At 49.8% G+C, this 20,837-nt stretch overlaps 6 protein-coding genes across 6 annotated transcripts; 1 reads left to right on the top strand and 5 right to left on the bottom strand.

The window, feature by feature from the left end:
• Positions 1-518: 518 nt before the first annotated feature.
• On the bottom strand, positions 519-2,700 carry N7457_008701 (PX and BAR domain-containing protein; the record flags this gene model as incomplete). The annotated part of the gene is made up of 6 exons (XM_057179744.1): positions 519-614; positions 676-789; positions 843-1,898; positions 1,954-2,220; positions 2,272-2,540; positions 2,607-2,700. The coding sequence occupies 6 exons, from the start codon at positions 2,698-2,700 to the stop codon at positions 519-521; spliced, it is 1,896 nt and encodes a 631-aa protein (XP_057028130.1).
• Positions 2,701-3,618: 918 nt separating this feature from the next.
• On the bottom strand, positions 3,619-5,244 carry N7457_008702 (uncharacterized protein; the record flags this gene model as incomplete). Its single annotated transcript, XM_057179745.1, has 1 exon — positions 3,619-5,244. The coding sequence occupies one exon, from the start codon at positions 5,242-5,244 to the stop codon at positions 3,619-3,621; it is 1,626 nt and encodes a 541-aa protein (XP_057028131.1).
• Positions 5,245-7,039: 1,795 nt separating this feature from the next.
• Positions 7,040-7,576, top strand: N7457_008703 (uncharacterized protein; the record flags this gene model as incomplete). The annotated part of the gene is made up of 1 exon (XM_057179746.1): positions 7,040-7,576. The coding sequence occupies one exon, from the start codon at positions 7,040-7,042 to the stop codon at positions 7,574-7,576; it is 537 nt and encodes a 178-aa protein (XP_057028132.1).
• A 643-nt stretch (positions 7,577-8,219) lies between these two features.
• Positions 8,220-13,275, bottom strand: N7457_008704 (putative ubiquitin-specific protease UBP12; the record flags this gene model as incomplete). The annotated part of the gene is made up of 5 exons (XM_057179747.1): positions 8,220-8,806; positions 8,863-9,514; positions 9,567-10,921; positions 10,984-12,840; positions 13,227-13,275. 5 exons carry the CDS (start codon positions 13,273-13,275, stop codon positions 8,220-8,222), a joined length of 4,500 nt encoding a protein of 1,499 aa, XP_057028133.1.
• Positions 13,276-13,506: 231 nt separating this feature from the next.
• On the bottom strand, positions 13,507-15,699 carry N7457_008705 (putative C6 finger domain protein; the record flags this gene model as incomplete). The annotated part of the gene is made up of 1 exon (XM_057179748.1): positions 13,507-15,699. One exon carries the CDS (start codon positions 15,697-15,699, stop codon positions 13,507-13,509), a length of 2,193 nt encoding a protein of 730 aa, XP_057028134.1.
• A 2,994-nt stretch (positions 15,700-18,693) lies between these two features.
• N7457_008706 (F-box/WD repeat-containing protein) lies at positions 18,694-20,715 on the bottom strand (the record flags this gene model as incomplete). Its single annotated transcript, XM_057179749.1, has 1 exon — positions 18,694-20,715. One exon carries the CDS (start codon positions 20,713-20,715, stop codon positions 18,694-18,696), a length of 2,022 nt encoding a protein of 673 aa, XP_057028135.1.
• Between the last annotated feature and the right edge of the window lie 122 nt (positions 20,716-20,837).

The following is a 20,837-nucleotide window of genomic DNA, read 5'->3' on the forward strand; positions in this document are numbered from 1 at the left end:
ATTGCCAATTGAAACCTTCAGCTTCCTACGAAGGGATAGAAGGGAGATATTGACTGTTGTTCCTTCCAAGGCCGATCTGTTCCAGTGTTCCTGTCGATCGTCGTGCACACGGACCAACTGTGATTGATGGACCTGGCCAACACCCTGGAATGCGCCCTTTGCCCTTTACGTTTTTGAAACAATTCATTCTCTTGTCACTGCTCATGAGAACGGTGCCAATACACCCAGGCACTCTCGACCCCTGTGCAGACATTTGGTCAATATCGCCCCGAAGGAGTGCAAGCGCAAGGGGAAGATGTTGTCCTAGTGACTTGGCAGGACAGACTCGCTCCGAAGCTTCTACTTTTCATGCAACCAAAATGGCCGAGACTGGCGAGGATTTTTTTGAATATGCCAGATTTGTAGGCCCAGCTAGGTAGTGACAATATAAAAGCACAGTAAGAGATATCCGCCGATTAACGCCGGCGCCAACCTCAATTAGGCACAATCCTGTGCAAAGCATGAAGATGAAGTACAATCTAGCGAGCCACGATCTTGTCCACCTCATCCTTGGCTTCCGTCCATGTCTCGAGATTCTTTCGCGCCCAATCCAAATGGCATCGAGCATAGGCGACCTAAACAGTAAAGAAAAAACGTGAGATCAGCAGAACGTACTATGTGGGGATTCGTGCATACCATATAGCGTCGCAAATCTGCTTCTTTGTCTTTCTGGAAACGTTTGAGATCTTGCAACACGCCGGCACTGGCATCCTTGACATCCTTTTCGGATACCTCTAACGCTTGCTCCAACTGAGCATGCCTGTTAGTTCTGCATCAATCCCAAATCGCTCAAGTCCACATACCTGGATCAAACTTTCTTTCGTTTTGCCAATTTGGTCCCGGCGTGTTCGTTCGGGGTCCACATCCGCGAACCCGTGGATAGCATGGCTGATGCGACCGAAAATCTTGTTGGCCACAAAGGTCCCGCTTGCTGACTTCCGGTGGGATGGGGCCGCTGATGCTGATGAATCGGGCCTCTTGTATCCTCCAATTTGAGGTGCAGGCGGAGAGCTGATAGGGCTGTCATGTGTAGGAGGGAAACCCGAGTCAGCTGAAATATTAGGACCACTGCCTTCACTGCTAATAGCGGACGAGGTCGACATAGAACGGGGCTTTGTGCCTGCAGATTGGGGATTGGTGCGATTGAGATAATGCTCAATACGCTTAGCCTCAAGCTCGCTCCGTTCAAGGGAGTCCAGCAGGGTCTTCTTCTTTGCTAATTCATCACGAGTCATTTCTTGCTGCACTCGCTTGAGGACTCTGTATCGTAGAACACCTCGAACCACACTAGCGAATTGGGCACTTTCCCGCATGGGTTCGGCAAAGCTTGCGCTCAGAGCCGACGAAAGCTCTTCGGTTTCAATATAGGAAGTATCCGCGGCTTGGCCAATGCGCTCAATGGCAGCAGCCACCGTGGGCGATTGCTCTGAAAGAGAGAACCCGTTATAACGCGCACCCAATTCCATGAGGTCGGCCGAGAGAGAAGACAGATGCGAGAGAGTTCGTCGATTGACTTTCTCAATGTTCCCCTGCAAAAGTAGCTCTATCTCCCGAGTAGACGCTTCAAAGTTAATAAAGTATGGGTCCAATTCTTGTTCATTGAGTTTACGCGACTCGGGAGGGAACCGCCCAAGGACTTCAGGTCCTGGGAACGAGGGCGGCTCGGATTCACTTGGCGACGTGGGCGACACCGGAGCTCCAGTGGATGCGGCAGCCCCACTGTTGGGCTTGAGCTTTGCAGAGGCAGATGGAACTGGAAGCCAGCCATGGGCTGGTGTCGGGTTTGCAGGATCGAGAGGTGGTGCCTTCAAGTTATTTTTCGGAACAGACGATGCCGGATGGGAGCTCAAAACCTCACTCTAAACAAGCGTCAGTATCTAAACTCGTAACCAGGAACAATCAGATTGAACCCACCCAGCTGACGTTGGGATCGAGGAATCTCCACCACACCCCATCCTCGCGGACTTCCTTCATACGCCTGCATCGGTTAAGGAACACACTAAGCATCCGCTTGCGAAGATCAATGATGGCTGCATCATCTTTGGCCCTGGTAGGCTTGGCTGCATAGTCCGCCATGCTGTGTTTCTCGGGAATAGGCGGAATGATCAGAGTAGGATGCAAATTAACGAGGGTTTGTCGCAATGATGCAAATTCAGAGTATCGACGACGCACTTCCAGGTCCTATCATAACTTAGTACTGTACAGCTCTCCACCCGGGCGACATGCTCATACCGCAGTCCGAATAGTGTAAACAATGAAGCCGCCGCCGCCTTCATGATTCTTCCCGGCATCAGTAATCAAAACTGGCATATCCGGGTTTTCATAGAGGAGCTGCTCGATGCGGCTATCATAGACGCTTTTCCGGGGGTATTGTTGGCTAGAGGCACCATACTCGGACTCATCCTCGGGGTCGCTAAGGTCTTCGGGATGAGTGAGGTAATCCGGAGGTTCACTATTAGAATCGCGGCTGGAGGGAGGGGTTGAATCCTGTTCATAGAGAGCTGGCTGGTGTGAGGTACTGGTCCAAAGGCAGAAGCGTTAGAGTGGAAGTTGAGCGGACAGCTTACGAGGCGAGAGTGCGGCCGAATGTAGGGAGTCGGATAGCCCAGACTGATGTTGGTCAAAGGCCCCGTAGGGGTTATTGTCCTCGTCGTTCCACATGATATAGATGTGAAAACTTGATCAGGCCAACCAGCACCGGAAATTGAGTTGGAGAAGCTGTTCCTGGGGATCTGCGGGGGGAAGTCCTGGTGTGGCTAGTGCCGGGCGGTGTTTCCGATTACGTCATGAGTGAGGCTGTGGATGTCAATTTATAGAACAGAACCTAGATGCTCCAAACAATGGAGATATATCCAGAATCATTCCAGAAATACCGTAATGTCACAAATTGCCTGTTAGTATCATCATATAAGCCAGCGTCTGAGCTTCCTTGTCCATGACTAAACCAGTCACCCAGCGGCAATGCGGATGCAGTGCATATATAGCGAGTCCTATATGGCTACAAATTTGAGATCAGACATATTTTAGTTCATGAATGAAGCTGTTCTACCTAGATATCTAGCATAAGCCCCTTTGATGCTAATCGAGCAAAGCCCCTAGTTGTGTTTCACTATGGCACCTGTGTTTGTATCATGAATTGCACATGCCCAGGAGAGATATACATACATCGTACAAAGCAACTAGCCAGCTACATCATGTAGGTTATGTATTTTTTGTGGAAATGGTGCTCTAATTCCACCAAGAGTCCCCCTTTATACATGTATTTCTCGCTATAGGACAGACCTTGTCTTATCTTACCCCGTAGAATAAGTCATGTTTACAATGCGTGTATCTTTAAAAATAGAATCATCGTTAAGGAACTAATGATCAGATCATACATGCAAAACGTTGCTATGTATCTGAGAATTCCCGTCAGTTTCACTCCTTGCCCCAGTGCCAAATTAGATGCCTCAACCCGTTCCCCAGATCTCAATTCCTCGGATAGTACCCTGCCGTCGCTACCAGCCCATATCAGTACAGTCTGTCTCCCTTGGTTTGAAGGAAATTTGTATTGAGATCCTCAACCTTGTGCACTCTGCATCAGTCCTGATTGGGATACTGATATTCGATAGTGTCACTTGAATCCTCCCCTGGGTCATCCACGGCCGAAGGGTCCGGATCCATTCCTTCTTCCGAGTTCTGGGAGTGATGCACGGAAGGTTGGGATAGCTGGGAGGCTGCGTTAGAAGAATGCGAATTAGAGAGCGAGTCAGTACCGTTGCTGGCCCCATCAGAAGAATGATCAGAAATGGCAGCAGGGCTTTCAACAGGGCTTTCAGTGGAATCTCTAATTCTTAAACTCTGGGTTCTAGTGGCTGTTAATGCGCGGTTTCGCTCAGCACGTCGACCTCCCCGTGCACGGGATGAGACATTTGCCTGGTTTCGCTGAGCACTTCGAGCCGCACGTGAACGGGATGAGACGTTTGCCCGGGTTTGCTGAGCACTTCGTGTACGGGACGAGACGTCTGCCTGGGTTTGCTGGGCACTTCGAGCCCGACGTGTACGGGATGAGACGTTTGCCTGGTTTCGCTGAGCACTTCGAGCCCCACGTGCACGGGATGAGACATTTGCTCGGGTTCGCTGAACACGTCGAGCCCCACGTGCACGGGATGAGACGTTTGCCCGGGTTTGCTGAGCACTTCGACCCCGACGTGTACGGGACGAGACGTTTGCCTGGTTTCGCTGAGCACTTCGAGCCCCACGTGCACGGGATGAGACATTTGCTCGGGTTCGCTGAACACGTCGAGCCCCACGTGCACGGGATGAGACGTCTGCCCGGGTTTGCTGAGCACTTCGACCCCGACGTGTACGGGACGAGACGTTTGCCTGGTTTCGCTGAGCACGTCGAGCCCCACGTGAACGGGATGAGACATTTGCCCGGTTTCGGCGGCGGCGTCCACGTTGACTCGAAGAAGAATTGTCAGTCCCAGAATCTCCGGCTGGAACGGTACCATAGTCATCATCTTCCACCTCGAAGGGATCGTCACTTGGTATGTATGAACTCTCGCTGCCAGATCTTGATGCGTTGCTGGGAGCAGCGGAACGGACAGGTTCATCTCCGGCTGGAACGGTACCATAGTCATCATCTTCCACCTTGAAGGGATCGTCACTTGGTATGTATGAGCTCTCGCTGCCAGATCTTGATGCGTTGCTAGGAGCAGCGGAACGGACAGGTTCATCTCCGTTATTTCCATTTGTGGGAGTAGATTGGCGGGAGCTGGATTGGGAGGAAGTATCAGAAGAATGTAGGCTGGGACCAATATCGAGAACGCTGATATCGCTTTCACTACGGACGGTAGCTCTTGTGCGTACTAGGTTTGGGGCGGGAGGGCTAGGAGGGCCAGAGTCGCGGGAGGAGGTGGTGTCTGAGATGGTGTCATCACCGGAGCTCATGTTTTCCATACGATGTGGCCTATCTGGAGTATCTTGTGCGCGATCGGTGGAGAGCAAGAGTCTGAGACGAGTGGCCTCGAGCCGCACCAGCTGGAGTTGGTCACGGTTGCTTCTGAACACCAGATGTCTGGTCTCTTGGTTCGCTTGGAAATTTGCAAATATCGATTGGGCCATGGAAGAGCTGACATTAATCCTCTGTGGGCATATTTCAGACAGCTCAGGATTGAAACGAGGTGGACCGCTCGATGGAGGAGGAGGGCGATTGCGCCGCATCTTGAAGGAAGTGCGTGGCTTTACGAGCCTTGGGCGAGGAAATTGAAGTGAAAGTGGAAATACGAGATAAACAAAGGTGAGAGGGTCAATTCGCACGCACCCAGCCCTAAGACGGAAGGAGCGACTCTGGTGCTTTCCTCCCAAGGCAGCTTGCATTGGTTCCCTCACTTCAGCTCTACGCCCTCTCCATGGACCTCCATAGATACACCATATCTAGTTTCTACGCAGACTTATATGCAGATTCAATGCAAAGGTTAACTATCCGCTGTCGCTGATTGGGGTGGACTGCTAATCACAGGGTATACTAGCACAGTAATCGAGTCGAGACAGGATGTTCATTTCAACATATTTGAGGTAGGCCAATAAATACCTATAGAGGGAAGAACGCACCAGATTCCTTTGTGCTTTGGTTTTATTTGCTGCCAGGGGAATCCCTCCTATAGGACTCATCTAGCTTGTACAACCTGGATATGCAATTTCCCTTAACACCAAACACAGATTGTTTAGTCTGGCTGCTTCCATTCTCTATCGGGGTCACTGCATTGGGAGCGTCATACTTAAATGTTGGGGTCTATCACACATGTTGCCCCTGTCTTTGCACATCTTTCAGAGACTGCTATATGTTGCCATTTTGTCTTGGTGATACAATTAAGATCGGATGCATCTGTAGAGACTATATCTGTCTAAGTCTCCAATTCTCCCGCAACCAAAGACGTGAACTAGAGATAAAAGTTGAGATGTATGTGAAGTACGGAAACTGTAGCATTCTTGCTAGTAGTTAATGAAAGAATGCATCATCTAGCCACCAAGCCTGCTCTTTTGAATGTTGCTCATGATTTAGATGGAGAATTAGCGCTCACAAGATTGAACCCAAAGGAGATATATCTTGGAATTCAGGCTGACCGCAAAGATTGACGACCCCGGCTCTGACCACGAGGTTCTGATCACCACCATCATGGGGCGAAACCACAAGTCCCTGGACGAGTTATAGATCAGCGCATCGGAGACTGAGCTTCTAGCACTCGCCAAGCTTGTCGAAAATAATCCCAGGTACCTGTTAACTCTCGGGGACTGGGTCACCGCATGGTACCTTGACGAGTAAGCTAAGGTGTTCACCGAAATATTCGATAGCGCCAGCTACATCGTCGACCGGAGAGACCGAGGCGTGGAGAAACCTACAACCCAGCCCCGGTATTCATATTGCACAGGCCATGTATCGAGAAAGGATTTGACCGAATTCGTCCGTGGTCCCGATCCCGGAGTATATACGGAGTAGGTCGCGGGATCGCAGGGATTCCAATCTTGCGGACGATCATTCGAAGGTTCCAACTTTACAGATTATTACATTCAATTAGTGATATATGTATCTACATTGCTTACCCCTTAGGTGCTCAATCAACGTATCTCACGTCTATTTTGCATCTTCCAGTCTGTTCAAGTGCCAGAGCCTGTGTACATCAGCAGTACTCGACTCCGCCCTTTTTTCTTCTGACTTTTTGGTCGTTTTCTTTGCCAACTGTGACCCCTTAGAAGATGGCTGTAGACGCTGGGACCGCGGTGACAACACTCCCAGTTACCAGCATGACAGAGGACCTAGACGAAGGCAAGAGCCATAAGAATGATCTGGCCGCAGATATCTCGACCGCCGATGGGCAGAATCAGACATCTGGTGGCTATGAGACTAAGCCAACCACAACAAAAAGGTCCTTTGGATTCTATGCGATCATCTTGGCCCTCGCCCTGACCAGTTTCATGACCTCGCTATCGTCCCCTGCAGCACGCGGGTCTTGCGCTGATGATTATCGGGTTCGGTCTTCTGACCCTTCTCGACACCGAATCTAACATGGGAGAATGGGTGGGCTACCAGCTTCTTGGTGCGTTGGGAACGGGTCTCGCGCTGCCGGTTCTTCTCCCCGCGGTTCAAGCACTACTTACTGAGGAGGATACGGCGCGGTGCACCGCGATGTGGTCCTTCATACGCACGTATGGATTTATCTGGGGTGCAAGTATTGCCACGGCGGTGTTCAATAATCGGTTCGACGTTCTGGCGCCGCGCATCGCAGACGCTGCCATCGGTAGTCAGCTCACTAATGGGCGGGCGTATGAGTATGCCACTAAGATCTTTATCGACTCCATCGCGGATCCCTTCACGGTTGAGGAGGTCCGGTCCGCTTACGTGGATTCGCTTAATGTGGTTTGGTATGTGAGCTTGGCTTTCGCGGGTCTAGGATTCCTGCTGGTGTTCTTGGAGAAGGAAGTCCCTCCAAGAAAAGAGCTTGACACGAAGTTCGCCATGGAGGAGAGGGAAAAGAAGCATAAGACAAAGGTATGATTAGATAAATCATAGATAGAAGGACTTGATGTAGGACGATCCGCTAGCTACATCAGGGAATACGTTTGCAAAATTTATATCACTATTAATGACTCTGATTGGGTCAATGTTTAGCGGACCATAACTACGGACAATTGGAAAACGTTCTAGTGGTAAATTATCACTAGAAGCCGTTTAGGAGAGAATTCTGTAGACAGAAGAGGATCTACTAGGGAGCAAGCTCCAGAGCTGCCGTGTGTAGGTGAGCTCTGGTATATGCATGCTGGCTTGCATGTTCGCGGATTCCAGGCCTATATAAGATAATTATGAACGTCGATGGAGAATGTAATAATGAAGCGATGGGTTAGGATAGCACTAAGTCTTACTTTACTTTCTTGATTTGTTCAAATTAGCTTAAGGCTGGTTTTACTCTCAGGCTTCATTTACATTTCTATCGGGATGCAAATGACAAGTGAAACAAAAAGAACACCGTTTTATTTTGTTAGGGGCCTCGGCCCATCCCCCAGAGCCCCCTCTCCTCTCCTCCTCTCCTCCGCCCCTCCCTCTTTTTTTTTATTTTTTTATTTTTTGTTTTCTTGACATTATTCATGAGTCCGAGGACATGATGTCCTCGGACCCCACACGCAGCTCAACGACTGGAAGATCATCGGAGGAATCCTCCTCCCCCCCCAGAAGTGAGTCCAAACTGAAACGGCTGGTCAATGTCCATGGGGTCGCCCCATGGAACATGACCGTCCAGGTGGCCATCTTCGGTGGCAGAATTACCACTGGTAATCTGCGAATCGGCGTGAGCGTCGTCGAATGACCAGGAGGGTTCCGTGAGCTTGCTGAGGGATTCGACCTGCGATCCCCCGGTCTCGTGCTCGAAGTCGATTTTCTTACCTGAGCTGCCGCCGTCCTCCGAATCCGAAGTGCTTTCCTCTGCGGAAGAGTAGATATCGTTGCCGAGGGAGTCTTGTCCTTTGCACACTCGGGGTGCCACCTTTGCTCTGGCCAAGGGGGCTGGCCCGCCAAGCCGGCGACCACCGTCGTCTGGTGACTGGGAACCGTGAGCACTGCGGGAGGCAGAGGAACCTGCGGAGTCACTTGATGAGTTGTCCCGGTAAGATTCAACCAGCTCCTGCAGCTCTTGGTTGCCCAGTGCACGATCAGAGCGACGGCGGTAGAACAGAAGGTAAGCACCCGCTGAAATGATGGAGTCAAGGTCCGTGACTGTGCGGGCAGAGGTATCTGAGAGTGGGGTTAGTAAATTGGTTATCAGGCCAGATGGCAAAATGGAATCGAACCGTTGCAATAAACCCAAGCACCCGAGACAAAGTCCTTGATGTAGGCGGTGTAGTGGCCACCACCCAGTCCACCCATGTGGTTGTCGACGGCAATCAGATCGTACACAGCACTCTTTCCATCGGTGGGTCCTTGCACTCGGCTGCTCAAATCAAGACCCTCGAGAGGGAAGTCGATGACAGTGTTGATTTTGTTTCCATAGAGTCTTCCGCGGAATTGGCTGAATCGCTTGAGCTGAACAACCAGAATATCCGGGGTTCTCCACAGCTCAAACTTCTTCGTGGCTGAGACGTGGGTTTTGCACTGAGGGCAGTACCAGCTATCTGCCTGGGAAAGAATCTCCTCCTTGCTGAACTCATCCAGACATTCGTCAAGAGAATAAACCGATTTTTTCAGCTTTTTCGGAGTTGGTGCAAGATTGAAATCAAAGACACTCTTGATGTTCAAGTAAGAAGGCCGACCACGAAGCTCATTGGGGTCACGTGGCTTGCCACCGAAAAGGGCATCAGCGGCATCGGCAGTCCAGTCGATCAGAATAGCGTCACCTTGGCGAAGCAGTGGAAGCGGAGAAGTTGATTCTGTGTCTGATCCATCTGTATCGAAATAATCATCACTGTTGTCATCTGCGGAGGTCTTGGATGCAGCATCAAGTGTCTAGGAAATGTTAGCAGATTGTACCTGAATAGATCAAACACAACACACGTACCTTGGTGGAAACTGTGGGTGATGCAATGCGAGAGGAAAGGAGGGGATAATTTTTAGTGGAAGAAATATTGCGTCCATCGGGCACATGAGTGTTGGTGCTCATGACCTTCGCATCGAAAAGACTCAACAAATTGGCAGTAATTTTGCCTGCCAAAGGATGCTGAGGAGACCTGGTTGATCCAGAGTCAGAATCCGACTCCTCGGCGTCCTCTGCAGGTGTGGAATCATCGGTAGTTTGCATGGAAATGTCAACAATGCTGTCTTCTCCGTCAACAGAAGATGTCTTGATTCGGGAATCTGCTGATCGTGCATCATCCTCGTTTGTGACCACAGTGTCAGAGTCATCTGTTCGTTGCTCGTCGGCGCTGTTTTCCTCGGTACTCAAGATGTCGCGTGTAGTCATGTTATTGGCCTGCGCCAGAAGCTTGCGGTAAATGGCCTCAAGATCCTGAGCTTCTTCACTAGAAAGCCGGATGAAGGAGGGCATCCCGAAAAGGTCACGAGAGTCTTCCCGTTTCTTCTGCGGGGCAAGCTTGCGATGGAAAACCGGCACAATAATTCCATCATCGTTTGCAGAGATCGGCTGTGAAGATTTTGTAGATGTTGGAAGAGGACCCATGTCAACAAATACAATGGTATCATCTGGACGCGTGCGCAGACTGCCGAAACTATCATCGTCGGCCTCAAAGGTTTGCCAGAAAGAATGGTGTAGAGTTTCCGCAGCGAAGATACGTTCTCCTTCAATACCCATCTTCTGGGCGACGAAATTCTTCCAGAACTTCAAGGTTTCGTTTTCATCAAGTCGAACCCTCAAAGACACGGGTGGACCATCAAGGGGCAAGAAGATAATCGTTCGATTAACGAGGTTCGGACCCGATGGGATGGGCACAGTGACCATGGTGAAAGGATCCATGATAATGCTGGTCTTTTCACAAGTGGGACAAATCAATGTCGACTTGTACATTCCGGCAAACAGGTCAGTGATAACGGAGGCGTTGCGAGACTCGTAGAGATCCCAACATGTCTTTCCGAAAGCTTCAAGCGCCTTGCGATCGTTAATCATTTCATCAGTTGAGTCGGGGATGGTAGTGGCTGGCTTGCTGCCAACGATGCGGCTAAGATCTTCTGACAGCGCATCAAGGAGGAACATCACAAATTCTTGACTGTCATGTTGCTCAAAGCCAGCAAATTCTTCACGTTGCCGACCAGCGGCAGAGCGAAACCTTGAAGGGTTAACAGATCTCGGCTGGGGGTCTGATTTGTAGAGTTCCTGAAGCAAATTGGCCCATTGCTTAGCAATGACACCGCCGCATCCAAGCACATTAGTAGGATTCAGCTCTCGTTTGTACATTTCACCTGTAGATTGAGATTAGCATCGAGAGACCTCATTTTCCGTACTCACGATAAGTGGTACTCACTGAGGAAGTAGTAGGACAATTCTTCAATGCTGCGCACACATTGCAATGCTGAGTTCATGTAACAAGTGTTGCCGAGATTTTGCAAACCCACAACAAGCTGGCGACCTTTTCGGCCTCTAGTAATGAGGCCCCTGATCGGATCATTTGGCAGGGCAGGAGTGAGCTTTCCGCTGGACTGTGCGCTTTTGATCGCGGCTTTGGGGGCAGTGACTTTGGTGAGAGCATCCTTTTTCATCGTATCCACGGGGATCCCCAGGCTCTTGAGAGTTTTGGCCGAGACCTCGGATATCCATTCTCCACCCTTGGAGCCACCGACCTGTTCCTCGAGAATGACGCAGTTCGCTGTACCAAGACCAGCCATGTTCAAAGTCATACGACCGTTGTAGTTTGCATTTTGAGTTTGATCCTTGACATTTGCAAGCAGTACCCGGTGACTACCCTCCGAAAGTTCGAGGAAAGCGTTCAAATCGAAAAGGAGCTTATCGTTGGGGTTGGAGATGAGAGCCAGAGGGGGAGCCGGCGATTGGGTGCGGGAGGCAGCTGGAGTTGCCGAAGCCGATGCGTTGGTGCTGCGAGGTAGCTGAAGAATGTTCCAAACTCGAACCTTGGTCGCCATATCAATTCCAGCCTGCTCTTTTGCATCCCTGAGCCATTTCTGGTAGCTTGTGTAGCGGCTAGCCAGTACCTTCACCGACGGCTTGTTGGTCTCTCTCAAGGTGGCCGGTGTGGTACCCGCGGCCGGGTTGGCCAACTTGAAAACGGTGAAGATTGGAGGATAGTTCTCATATTCGATATTTTCAGTTTCGCCAGGTTGGTTGATGTTGTGAGCGTAGCGAATGATGACCGGCGACTGGTCAGCAAGACCATACCACTTCTGGATCAGTTGCCATCCGTGCTGTGGGATGACTGTGAAATCAAGGGCTTCGTGCAAGCCAGGGCGCATAGGCACAAACAATTCACCAGTTTCATCTTTGACGCTGGGCAAGGCCTGGTCGGTATCGAGCATGATGTTCAAATTGTTGACCGGACCAACGTCGGCTTCCAATGATTCTTTGTCGTTGTGGTCTGCATGGGCCGTAGTGCGTGCAAGCACTTTCTTCAGCCAGTTCATTGAAACCACATAACCCTTTTGTCCATCCTTCAATGGGGTTTGCATCAGCGCGTTAACCTCGGCCACTTGCTCGTCGACTGTAGGGATGCCCTTTGGGTCGGGCGAGCCCGGCGTGGACTTCTCGTCATCTGAGAGTGATGATCCGGCATTGCCGTTGCTCGAAGGGGTAGGATATATGTCGCTGGCGGCATCAGATGTGCGGGGAATATTCTCGTTGCGCGCGTTGCTAGCAAAGGCAGTCGTGCTCACACCTCCCTCGGGGTCGGAGTCTGTGATCTCGGAAGCGGGGCGCTTCTCGCCGGGAGAAGGGGAACGACCATTAGTGGGAGGTGTACCCTCTCGAGTATCGGAGGGCATATCGGAAATGTCGCTGTGGAGGGTGAGTCCGGCGGTCGCGGTCGCGGGGGTAAGCGAGCGGCCAGGCGGACTTCCGGTCTGGAACTGCAGATGCGCAGGCACGTATCGAGGCGGAGACAACGACGGACTCTGGCCGCGGCGAGAGGACGAAGATGTGTGGCGAGAGTGTGGAGGTTCGGAGCGGCCGTGACGTCGAGCCCGAAGGCCTGGACTGGTGCGAGGCTCTGGGGAAACTTTGCGGCGCTTTGGTGAAGACGTCGTGGCGATGAGCTGCGCACCTCGTGTCGCAGCTCGGGGCAACCAGGGAAAAAAAGAAGATAGGATCAAAGCAGCGCCCTTCCTTCCTTTTGGTGGAAGTAGAAGGGGATCCGGTTGTGAAGCGAATTTGGCTGGCAGAAAATGAGGTTTAGTAATTTTTTTTTCTCAGAGCGGAAACGAAACCCTATCCACATACAGGACGACCAGCGTTAGGCGATGAGAAGTCAAGACAATTGGCAGCAATTCAGAAGAAAGAACAAGAATTCAGATCAAGCACTATGAAGTGAAGATAGCAAGGGGCATGGAAACACAAGGAGAAGAAGAAGAAGAAGTTAGGAAAGTTAGTGTTGTGAAGGAAGCTCTTATGCTGGATGTTGATCTCTATTAGGATAGTTCGCATAATAGCAGAGACTCGTGAATGGGAGTGAATACTCGTCAATAGTTATTGTGCTTCCAACAATACTGTGAATAATAACCAGAGTTGTTTGTAGGATCCTATTGTCGCCCAAATTCATACCATCCCAATCATGGTTCTGGTCTGATTGTGATCCTATTGTGAAGACCATGTTAGTACTAGAGCGCATTAGACCATAAAAACCTCATTATCATGCGCGACATGTCAAACAATTAGATCACCTTAAAGAATGATAGGATTAATAGACGTCCATTGAAAAATTTCATTGAAAATTAATAAGAATAGAATATTTGGAATTTTCTCGATAGAACTAAGCGAGGTACTTTCGACGGCGAAGGCCTCCGTGAACTAGATACAGCAAACAAAGAATCATGAGTGTAAATTAATCCTCCATGTAGAAGTTGTAGATGGTGTTGTGTTCGGCTTTGGGGAGGAGGTAATCAACATCGGCTCGGAGGGGTGCAAGACGATCGCGACGGAATGCAACAACAGCATGGAGATTTCCCTTGAAATGGTTGGTAAGGTCATGGCAGTTTTTGCAAAGCATAAAACCGCATCCATAGGTTTCTTCGTCACAATCCACAATCGCGGCGTAGACATCGACTGGTTGAAGGGTTTGGCAAGAGAAGGATGCAGGCTCTTGACACAGGCTGCACCACTTGTGACTTGAGAGTGGGAAAGAAGAACCAGTTTTCCCAGTCAGTGGGTCAAGTAACACGTCTGCAGCCTGCTTCAGATTCGCAAAGGCAGCATCCCGCTGTGCTGCGTCGTGTGTAGACAGAGATGCAGGCAGTGGGACGAGACTGTTATGAGAGCATTGTAAGATCTTGACCCTATCGTAGGTGCATTCGAGGCACATCCTGCTTTGCTCTTTCTGCTCGTCAATATGGCCATCCCCAAGCTCAATCATGGTGCCATCGCCATATTCTAAGATCTCCGTGCAACGACCACCGAGCCCAACGATACCATATGCAAAGTTATGGCACCAATGGCAAGGGCGAGATCCGTCGAGAGGAACATTTGCGAGAAACTCCACTGGATGAGCAAGAAGAGTCCACAAGCGATATATTTTCTCGGTCTGTGGATTCTCGGTGGTTGGCAAAGAAGTTGAATCGGCAGGAGGAGAGTCGGATATGTAAATCGGTGTATTCTGGCCATTCGGAACGTCGTCGTCCGAATCTATTATGATCACATCAATTGGAGGAGGTTGTTTGACAACGGAGGGATCTTTGATGCCATTCTGTGTCCCAGGGTCTTGCAGAGCATTGGTTGGTGTCGTGTTGAGCGGTTGAGCTCCTTGACCATTTAAGAACTCTGTGATAGCATGAGATGGGGTGGAGATCTTTGGGAAATTGCTTGGTTTATTTGGATCAGATTTCTCGGCTGTGGAGAACGCTGCAGGGCCATGTGTTGATGTACATGCTGCTGGAGTACCACTCTTCTGGGGACTGCTTGCGTGTGATTGTTTTTGATCCTCAATGCTGGGGGATCTAAAAGCCTCATATGGGGATGCGGGATTGAGAAGAAAGTTGATGTCCAAAGGACTGCTTGTGTGAGGTTTCTTTTGGTCCTCAATGCTAGGGGATCTAAAAACGTCGTATGGAGATGCGGGATTGAGAAGAGAGTTGATGTCCAAAGGACTGCTTCGGTGAGATGACTTTTGATCCTGAGCAACGGTGGCCTCTGGGGTACTGTGTGATAGACCAGAGGTTGGTGGAGAGTCGACTTTGGTAGGACTTGATTCGCCGAGTTTGAAAGGTGCGGTTCTGGCTGGTCCGGCAACACAATCAAATCCGTGATTGATGCACACCTGGCAAGGCAGGGTATGGTCGTAATCTGCGTAACGATAAGAACAAATCCCTATCCGTTGATCCTTGCAACTCTCGCATGTTTGCTTCCATTTCGGTGCTGGACTGACAACGCAAGAAAGCTCATCCTGTCCACAGGCTGCGCAAGGATAGGCGAACTGATCAGGATCTGACAAAAGCGAGCATTCCAAGCCGAGGTCTTGACATGCAGAGCACTCTCTCAATGAGAATCCCTTGTCGGCAGGGAGAGCATCTCCAGGAAGCGCTGTTGCCAACGGCTCGACACTGGTGGCATCGTTTCCTTGCGGTAGGCCTGGAACTGTGTCGTTGTTGCGGCGTCGCAGGCTGTAACCTGAGTTTTGGTTGATTGTCTCAGGATTGACAGCCCAGTATCGATCCCAGCTGTCCGGCTCGCTGTGTTGGGAGGGCGATGAAGGAATCTCAGGAGCATACCCCTCTGTGTCTGAGTCCAACCGTGAACCAGATGGACGGGCTGGAGAAAGACTTCGAGATCTTTTGGTGGGTCGGGGGTCTTGATCAGCCTCATGGAAAATAGATGCCTTGCGCTTGCTCAGTGTTCGCTTTCCGGGAGGCTCATAGTCTTCATCTTCGTCGTTGTCATACCATGACCCAAGAACAACGGCACGTTTGGATGCACGCTCTCGCAGGTGATAAGGGCCAGCCAAATGCGGGCGCATGGAGAACTGATTCCTGCTGCGGTCAAAAAGCCGCTTGGCTTGCAGGAGTCTTTCCTCAGTGTATGCCATGGTGAACGGCTTTGGGCTGTAGAGGCTTTTATATGATTAACAAAGGTTGAACTTCTAACCTACTTGAGCAGTGAGTACTTACACTTTGCTTGGATTAAATCAAGTGACAATGATATGGCAAGCCTTCCCAATGCTTGGGTATGTAAAACGACCAGATGATCAAGAAGTGAGGACGAGATGAAGAGAGTATGAGCTGTAGTAGGACGTAATATATGAGGAACAGAAGAAGTGGGATACAAACTATTGACAATATGAATGAATTAGCAATAGAAGAGACTTGGACTTGAATGGCATTGACGTTGTTCAATGAAGCAATTGTAATAATACAAGACCATTCCCTACTAGAACAAACAATAGAATCTGGTCAAATCAATAGCGAGTTCAACCCACCAATTGTTCAATAACAGTGCTACAAGACAACTCCAATAGAATCCTTCAAGCTAACTCGTTATCCCTCATATCTATTGATTTGCAATTTTGGTCCCCCCCACTCCTATCTTTCATCTCTGCTATTCCCCTTCCTTATTTGGCTGTATGCGTAGATGGATCACGCAGAAGGTACCCCACAGTCTATGCAATTTGTCAATCAGACCAACTGTTAGTTATGCCTGGTCTGTTGTTTAACATGGGCTTGCAAGACAAGCTCGAGCTTCGAAAATTCTACCTCGGTTGATTTGTTCAAAGTGGCACCCATGTTTCACCTATACCTGGTGCCGTAGGTGTGAGTTGATTGGCATCGCTCGAGGGCATGGCCTCGGTCAAAAAGGTAGTTTTTGCAGTAGCTGTGGGAATGGAAACGGACACTGTAATATTGGGGTACCTCGTTGCGGTAGGTAGAATGCTCTTGGGGGATCCAGTCTCCAAGACCATGATTGCAGCATGTTGACGAGTTGCATCCGTACCATTAAGCATTTCGACTTTGAGCTTTGCCTGTCTCTCTTTTTCACGTCGAGGTTTGCTCGTCAGGTAGATTGCAGACCAAAAGCTCGCAATAGTTCCAAACGCAACGAAACCGCATAAAAGAATCAGACATCTCATGAGTCTAGGGAGAAGCTTCCAGTTAGACCAACAACCCCAGCAGTCTATCCGATGCTTTCGGGGCGATTTCTTTTGTTTAACGGCAGCAGCTGGCTGAACCTGTTCAGGGAGAGACGAATCACTACTGGTATTCGAGCAGTTAGGATTCGAGGAATGTTCAGTAGCTAGCGTTGCTGGTCTTTCTAATTGTTCTACGCCGCTTGGCCCTGCATTGTGTTAGGTTGGTTTCGCTAGCTTTAGCTTTATGCACTAACCACTCATTGAATGAGGCCCCATTGAACTGGACGTAATCCGGGTGTGGAGTTCCTCCATTTTAGTGGTCTTGGTTGTCGTGATTCTCGTGTGATGAATGGTTCGAAGGACGGTCGATGAAATTCTTTTCCCCTTGATGAGATGAGAAATACGAGAAGCAATAAAGTAGACGGCAAGTAGAGGAAAGAATGTTGCTAGAATTGGTTTATACCTCATGGCTGTTCGAAAAGCTTTTAGTCCTTTATAGTAGTTGATGATGCTAAATTAGGGATCGGAGTGTAAGGATTTATCTTCTTTTGCGACGGAGGGTGCGAAACTTTGTATAAGATCTCGGACTTACTGATCCGTGTGTTGTCCAGTTTATTTGATCACTGTGAAAATAACTGTGCACTTATTGAACCAGCCTTTCCTAACATTACCAATTCCAAGGTCCCTCTGCCCGAGGGTGGGGTGAGGAAAATAACTTCTCGATGCAGTAGTGCCACGACAAAAGGGACAAAATTTGAAGACTCGCCAGATCTAAAGATGACTGAGGAAGTAAAATTAAAAGCTAGAAAGCAAAAGAAAGCCTGGCCATCACCTTAACTACTTGAGATCATGCTTGCAAAGGAAGCAAACTTGTGGTCTTGGTACCTGCGTTTCAAGATATGGAGGTTTTCTAGTACCATCACGATGAGCCATGTATTAGGCTCACAGTCGTTTTCAATAGTGTCATTCCAGGATTTTGCCACCTGTTCAAGTCCTCAAGAGGATCCAGAAAAATCATGTCAAACCAGGCTATCTCAGCCATAGATCTTGGACCACGGGTAGTGCTAACCTTAGAATCCACATCCACCTTGCGCTATAAAACCTAATATTTCAAGACTAAGCCTATTGAGGAATAGATATATTGCTGAGGCGATTATCAAGGTGGCTAGATAGCATCTTTATAGAGCGGACGGAACTGTAGACTGTCATATCTTTGATTCAAGCAGGAATAGGCCACAACTCGCAAAGGTATTCCTATGGAGTCTTTCGCCGGTAGGTCGCGATGTCAAGACAAAGTTTAGGAGGGCCGCATGAAACGACAATATCTGAAACAGCCGAGCATGAAGTGCCTCCGGTGTCACATCAACGAACAAAGTGAATCAATTTGTCGTCGCGAATTAAGAATGACCTTCACTTACGGTAACCATTTAGAAATTAGATTTGGGGTGTGCGTTGTTCACTCGGTTTGCAAGCCTCAATGTTTTGAGTACTACATAGGCAGTCTTCCCAGAGTTTTGGGTAGCATTTCTTTTTTTTTACATTGACAAGCTTGCTCTTCGAGTTGCGTTGGTTTAGATTAAGTAGGAAAAGTGGTTGAAATGTTCATCAAAGGTTCATTAAAAGTCCTATGGAAACAGGGGAGGCACTTTATCAATATAAAAACAAATCCCTAGGTGGAGAAAAGAAAACGACAAAATAAAACCCAATAACGCCTGTGATGCAAATAGTGGCAAGCTGTTAGGTCAAGCCACTTTGTTGGAGATACAGCCACTGTTCTCGAATGCGCCAGGGTATCCATCCATCGACCGGATATGCAAAATATGAAAGGGAAAGGGAAAGGGAAAACGGAGGCATCGTACTCGATTGCCTCACTCCAAGACAAGGGAAAGCAAAGATCCTAACCAAAAAATGCGCTTTTGACGAGCACAGTAAAAACAACAACAATTGCCCAGTTTTCTAGGCCCGGAAATCATACATACGGACCTGGTAGTCGTCACCGCCTGTGATGAAGCGACTATCACTAAGGCCAATGCAGTTGACAGCAGCACTATGACCTTCGTAGGTATCTTGGCACGTGGGAACACGAGGATCCCAGATCTTGACCATGCGATCCATGCCAGCAGAGGCAATCCGTAGGGTATCGGCAGAAAGACCCCAGATCCCTTCCAGGTGTCCAAAGAAGGTACGAAGACATCTTCCAGTGCTCGTGTCCCACAAACGGATAGTAGCGTCCACACCACTGGTGATGATGTATCTTGGAGGTTCCATGCGGCCTTGCTCCTGGTCAAAGGAGGGGCCAAATGATGATGGCTGAAGAGAGAGAGACTTAGTCTCTAGAATAGGGGAAAGTGTGCCCAGAATGCTGTCGCCGTATTGAGAGGCGGTGCTGACATGGTCATTCTCGCAGTCGGCAAGGTGGTTTTCGAGTTCAATTTCTCGCGGCAAAGCCACTACTTGTTGGACGGCACCAATGTGATTATGGAAGACTCTGATGCAAGTCTTGGTATCCAGATCCCAAAGGCGCGCAGCGCCATCGTCGCAGGCGGTCAGAACCGTACGCGAAATAGAATCAATTTTGACAGCATTGACTCCCTGTGGATGGGGAAGGACGAAAGTTGACTTGTCCTTGAAGTTCCAGATTTTGACGGTGCAATCGACGGAAGCGGATGCAAGAAGCGTACAGTCAAAGTGCAAGGCGATGACGGCTTCGGCATGGCCATTGAACTTAGAGATACATTCGCCTGTGCGCCAGTTCCAGACTCTGATGCTGCGATCCAAACTACCTGTGATCAACTTCGTATCATCAAACTGGAGGCATCGTACTCCAGCAGCATGGCCTTTGAGGGTTCGTAATTCTTCGCCGGTATCAGTGTCCCAGATCTTAACGGTAGCATCGTAAGAACCAGTCATCAGGATATTGTCCTCGAACTGCAGACACATGACACTGTCCCTATGTCCTTTGAACACTTTGATAGAGCACCGCTTGTGCTTCCAGTTCATCCCGACAACAAATCGATCACGGTAGACGTCCTTCCAGGGACGGTAGCGAGTTTTGAAGTAGCTTTCATCCTCTTCGGGAGACTGGGGAGGCGATGCACAGTGACGTTTTGCAAGAGCGGATGTTTCATCCTCGGATGGCATCTTGCGTTTGCCGCTTGCTGAGGGCTTGGCAGCCGAGCAAGATTCAACCACAGTGGTTTCAGTAGGCCTAACGGCAGGCTCGGTATTTCCCCAGGTGGTAGCGCGCAACTCGATCTCACGCTTGGCTTCGCGCAGACGCTTGCGGTCCAGAAGAGGAAGACCCCACCCGCACTTGTTACATTTTCGGCGAATATGCTGCTCACACATCCGGTGCCACACCACATCGTCATCGGCGAGAGCTCTCCAGCGAGGAGAAACTTGTGCTGCTCGGCACAATGAGGCCGTATCGAGGTAACGGAGAATTTTGAAGGACAGCTCTGGAGGAAGGGCGGCCAGAAAATCGATTCGGATAAGTTCGCGAACACTGGCAGAGATGTAGGAAAGTTGAGGGAAGCAGCATTGCGCCAGAATTCCCTGGAGCATGAGAGTCCGTTGCTTCGCTGGAGCAGCAGAAAACAACGACCACACATGGGCGATGCCTTGTTGATCACTTTGGGGAAGCAGGTTGAGCTCAGACTGCAGCTGTGTCATCGATTGCTCGTCGGCTTGGCGCCTACCGCATTTTGAATCGGGTTTATGACGATAGCAATAGCTGGCGTTCACGAGGCGTTGCTCAGAGGGCGTGGAGACTTGCGAGCGCAAAGGCGCATATTGCCTTGGCTGGTATTTTGCAAGGAATGGAGCCATATTTTGCCTCGCTAGTTCTTCCAGGGTTTGTGTGGGAACTTCTGTGTCATTGCGCGGCAGAGAGCGGTTGGGGTCGGAGTTTGCACTGGCCCCCGCGTTCGAGACTACCAGGCTCTGATAGACGGTGGTTCTCTCGGGTGTTTCAGACATGGTGACTGATTTGGTGTCGAGCAAATCGAGGGGGAGGGGGGGGCCGCTCGGGCGAGTGACAATCACGCCTGCGATTGCACTGCGATAAGGACCAGTCGGTTTGCAGACGTCGCTATTTTCCT

Source organism: Penicillium paradoxum, assembly GCF_028828445.1.
Source record: "Penicillium paradoxum strain IBT 22861 chromosome Unknown utg000007l_segment0_segment0, whole genome shotgun sequence".
Classification (NCBI taxonomy): domain Eukaryota; kingdom Fungi; phylum Ascomycota; class Eurotiomycetes; order Eurotiales; family Aspergillaceae; genus Penicillium; species Penicillium paradoxum.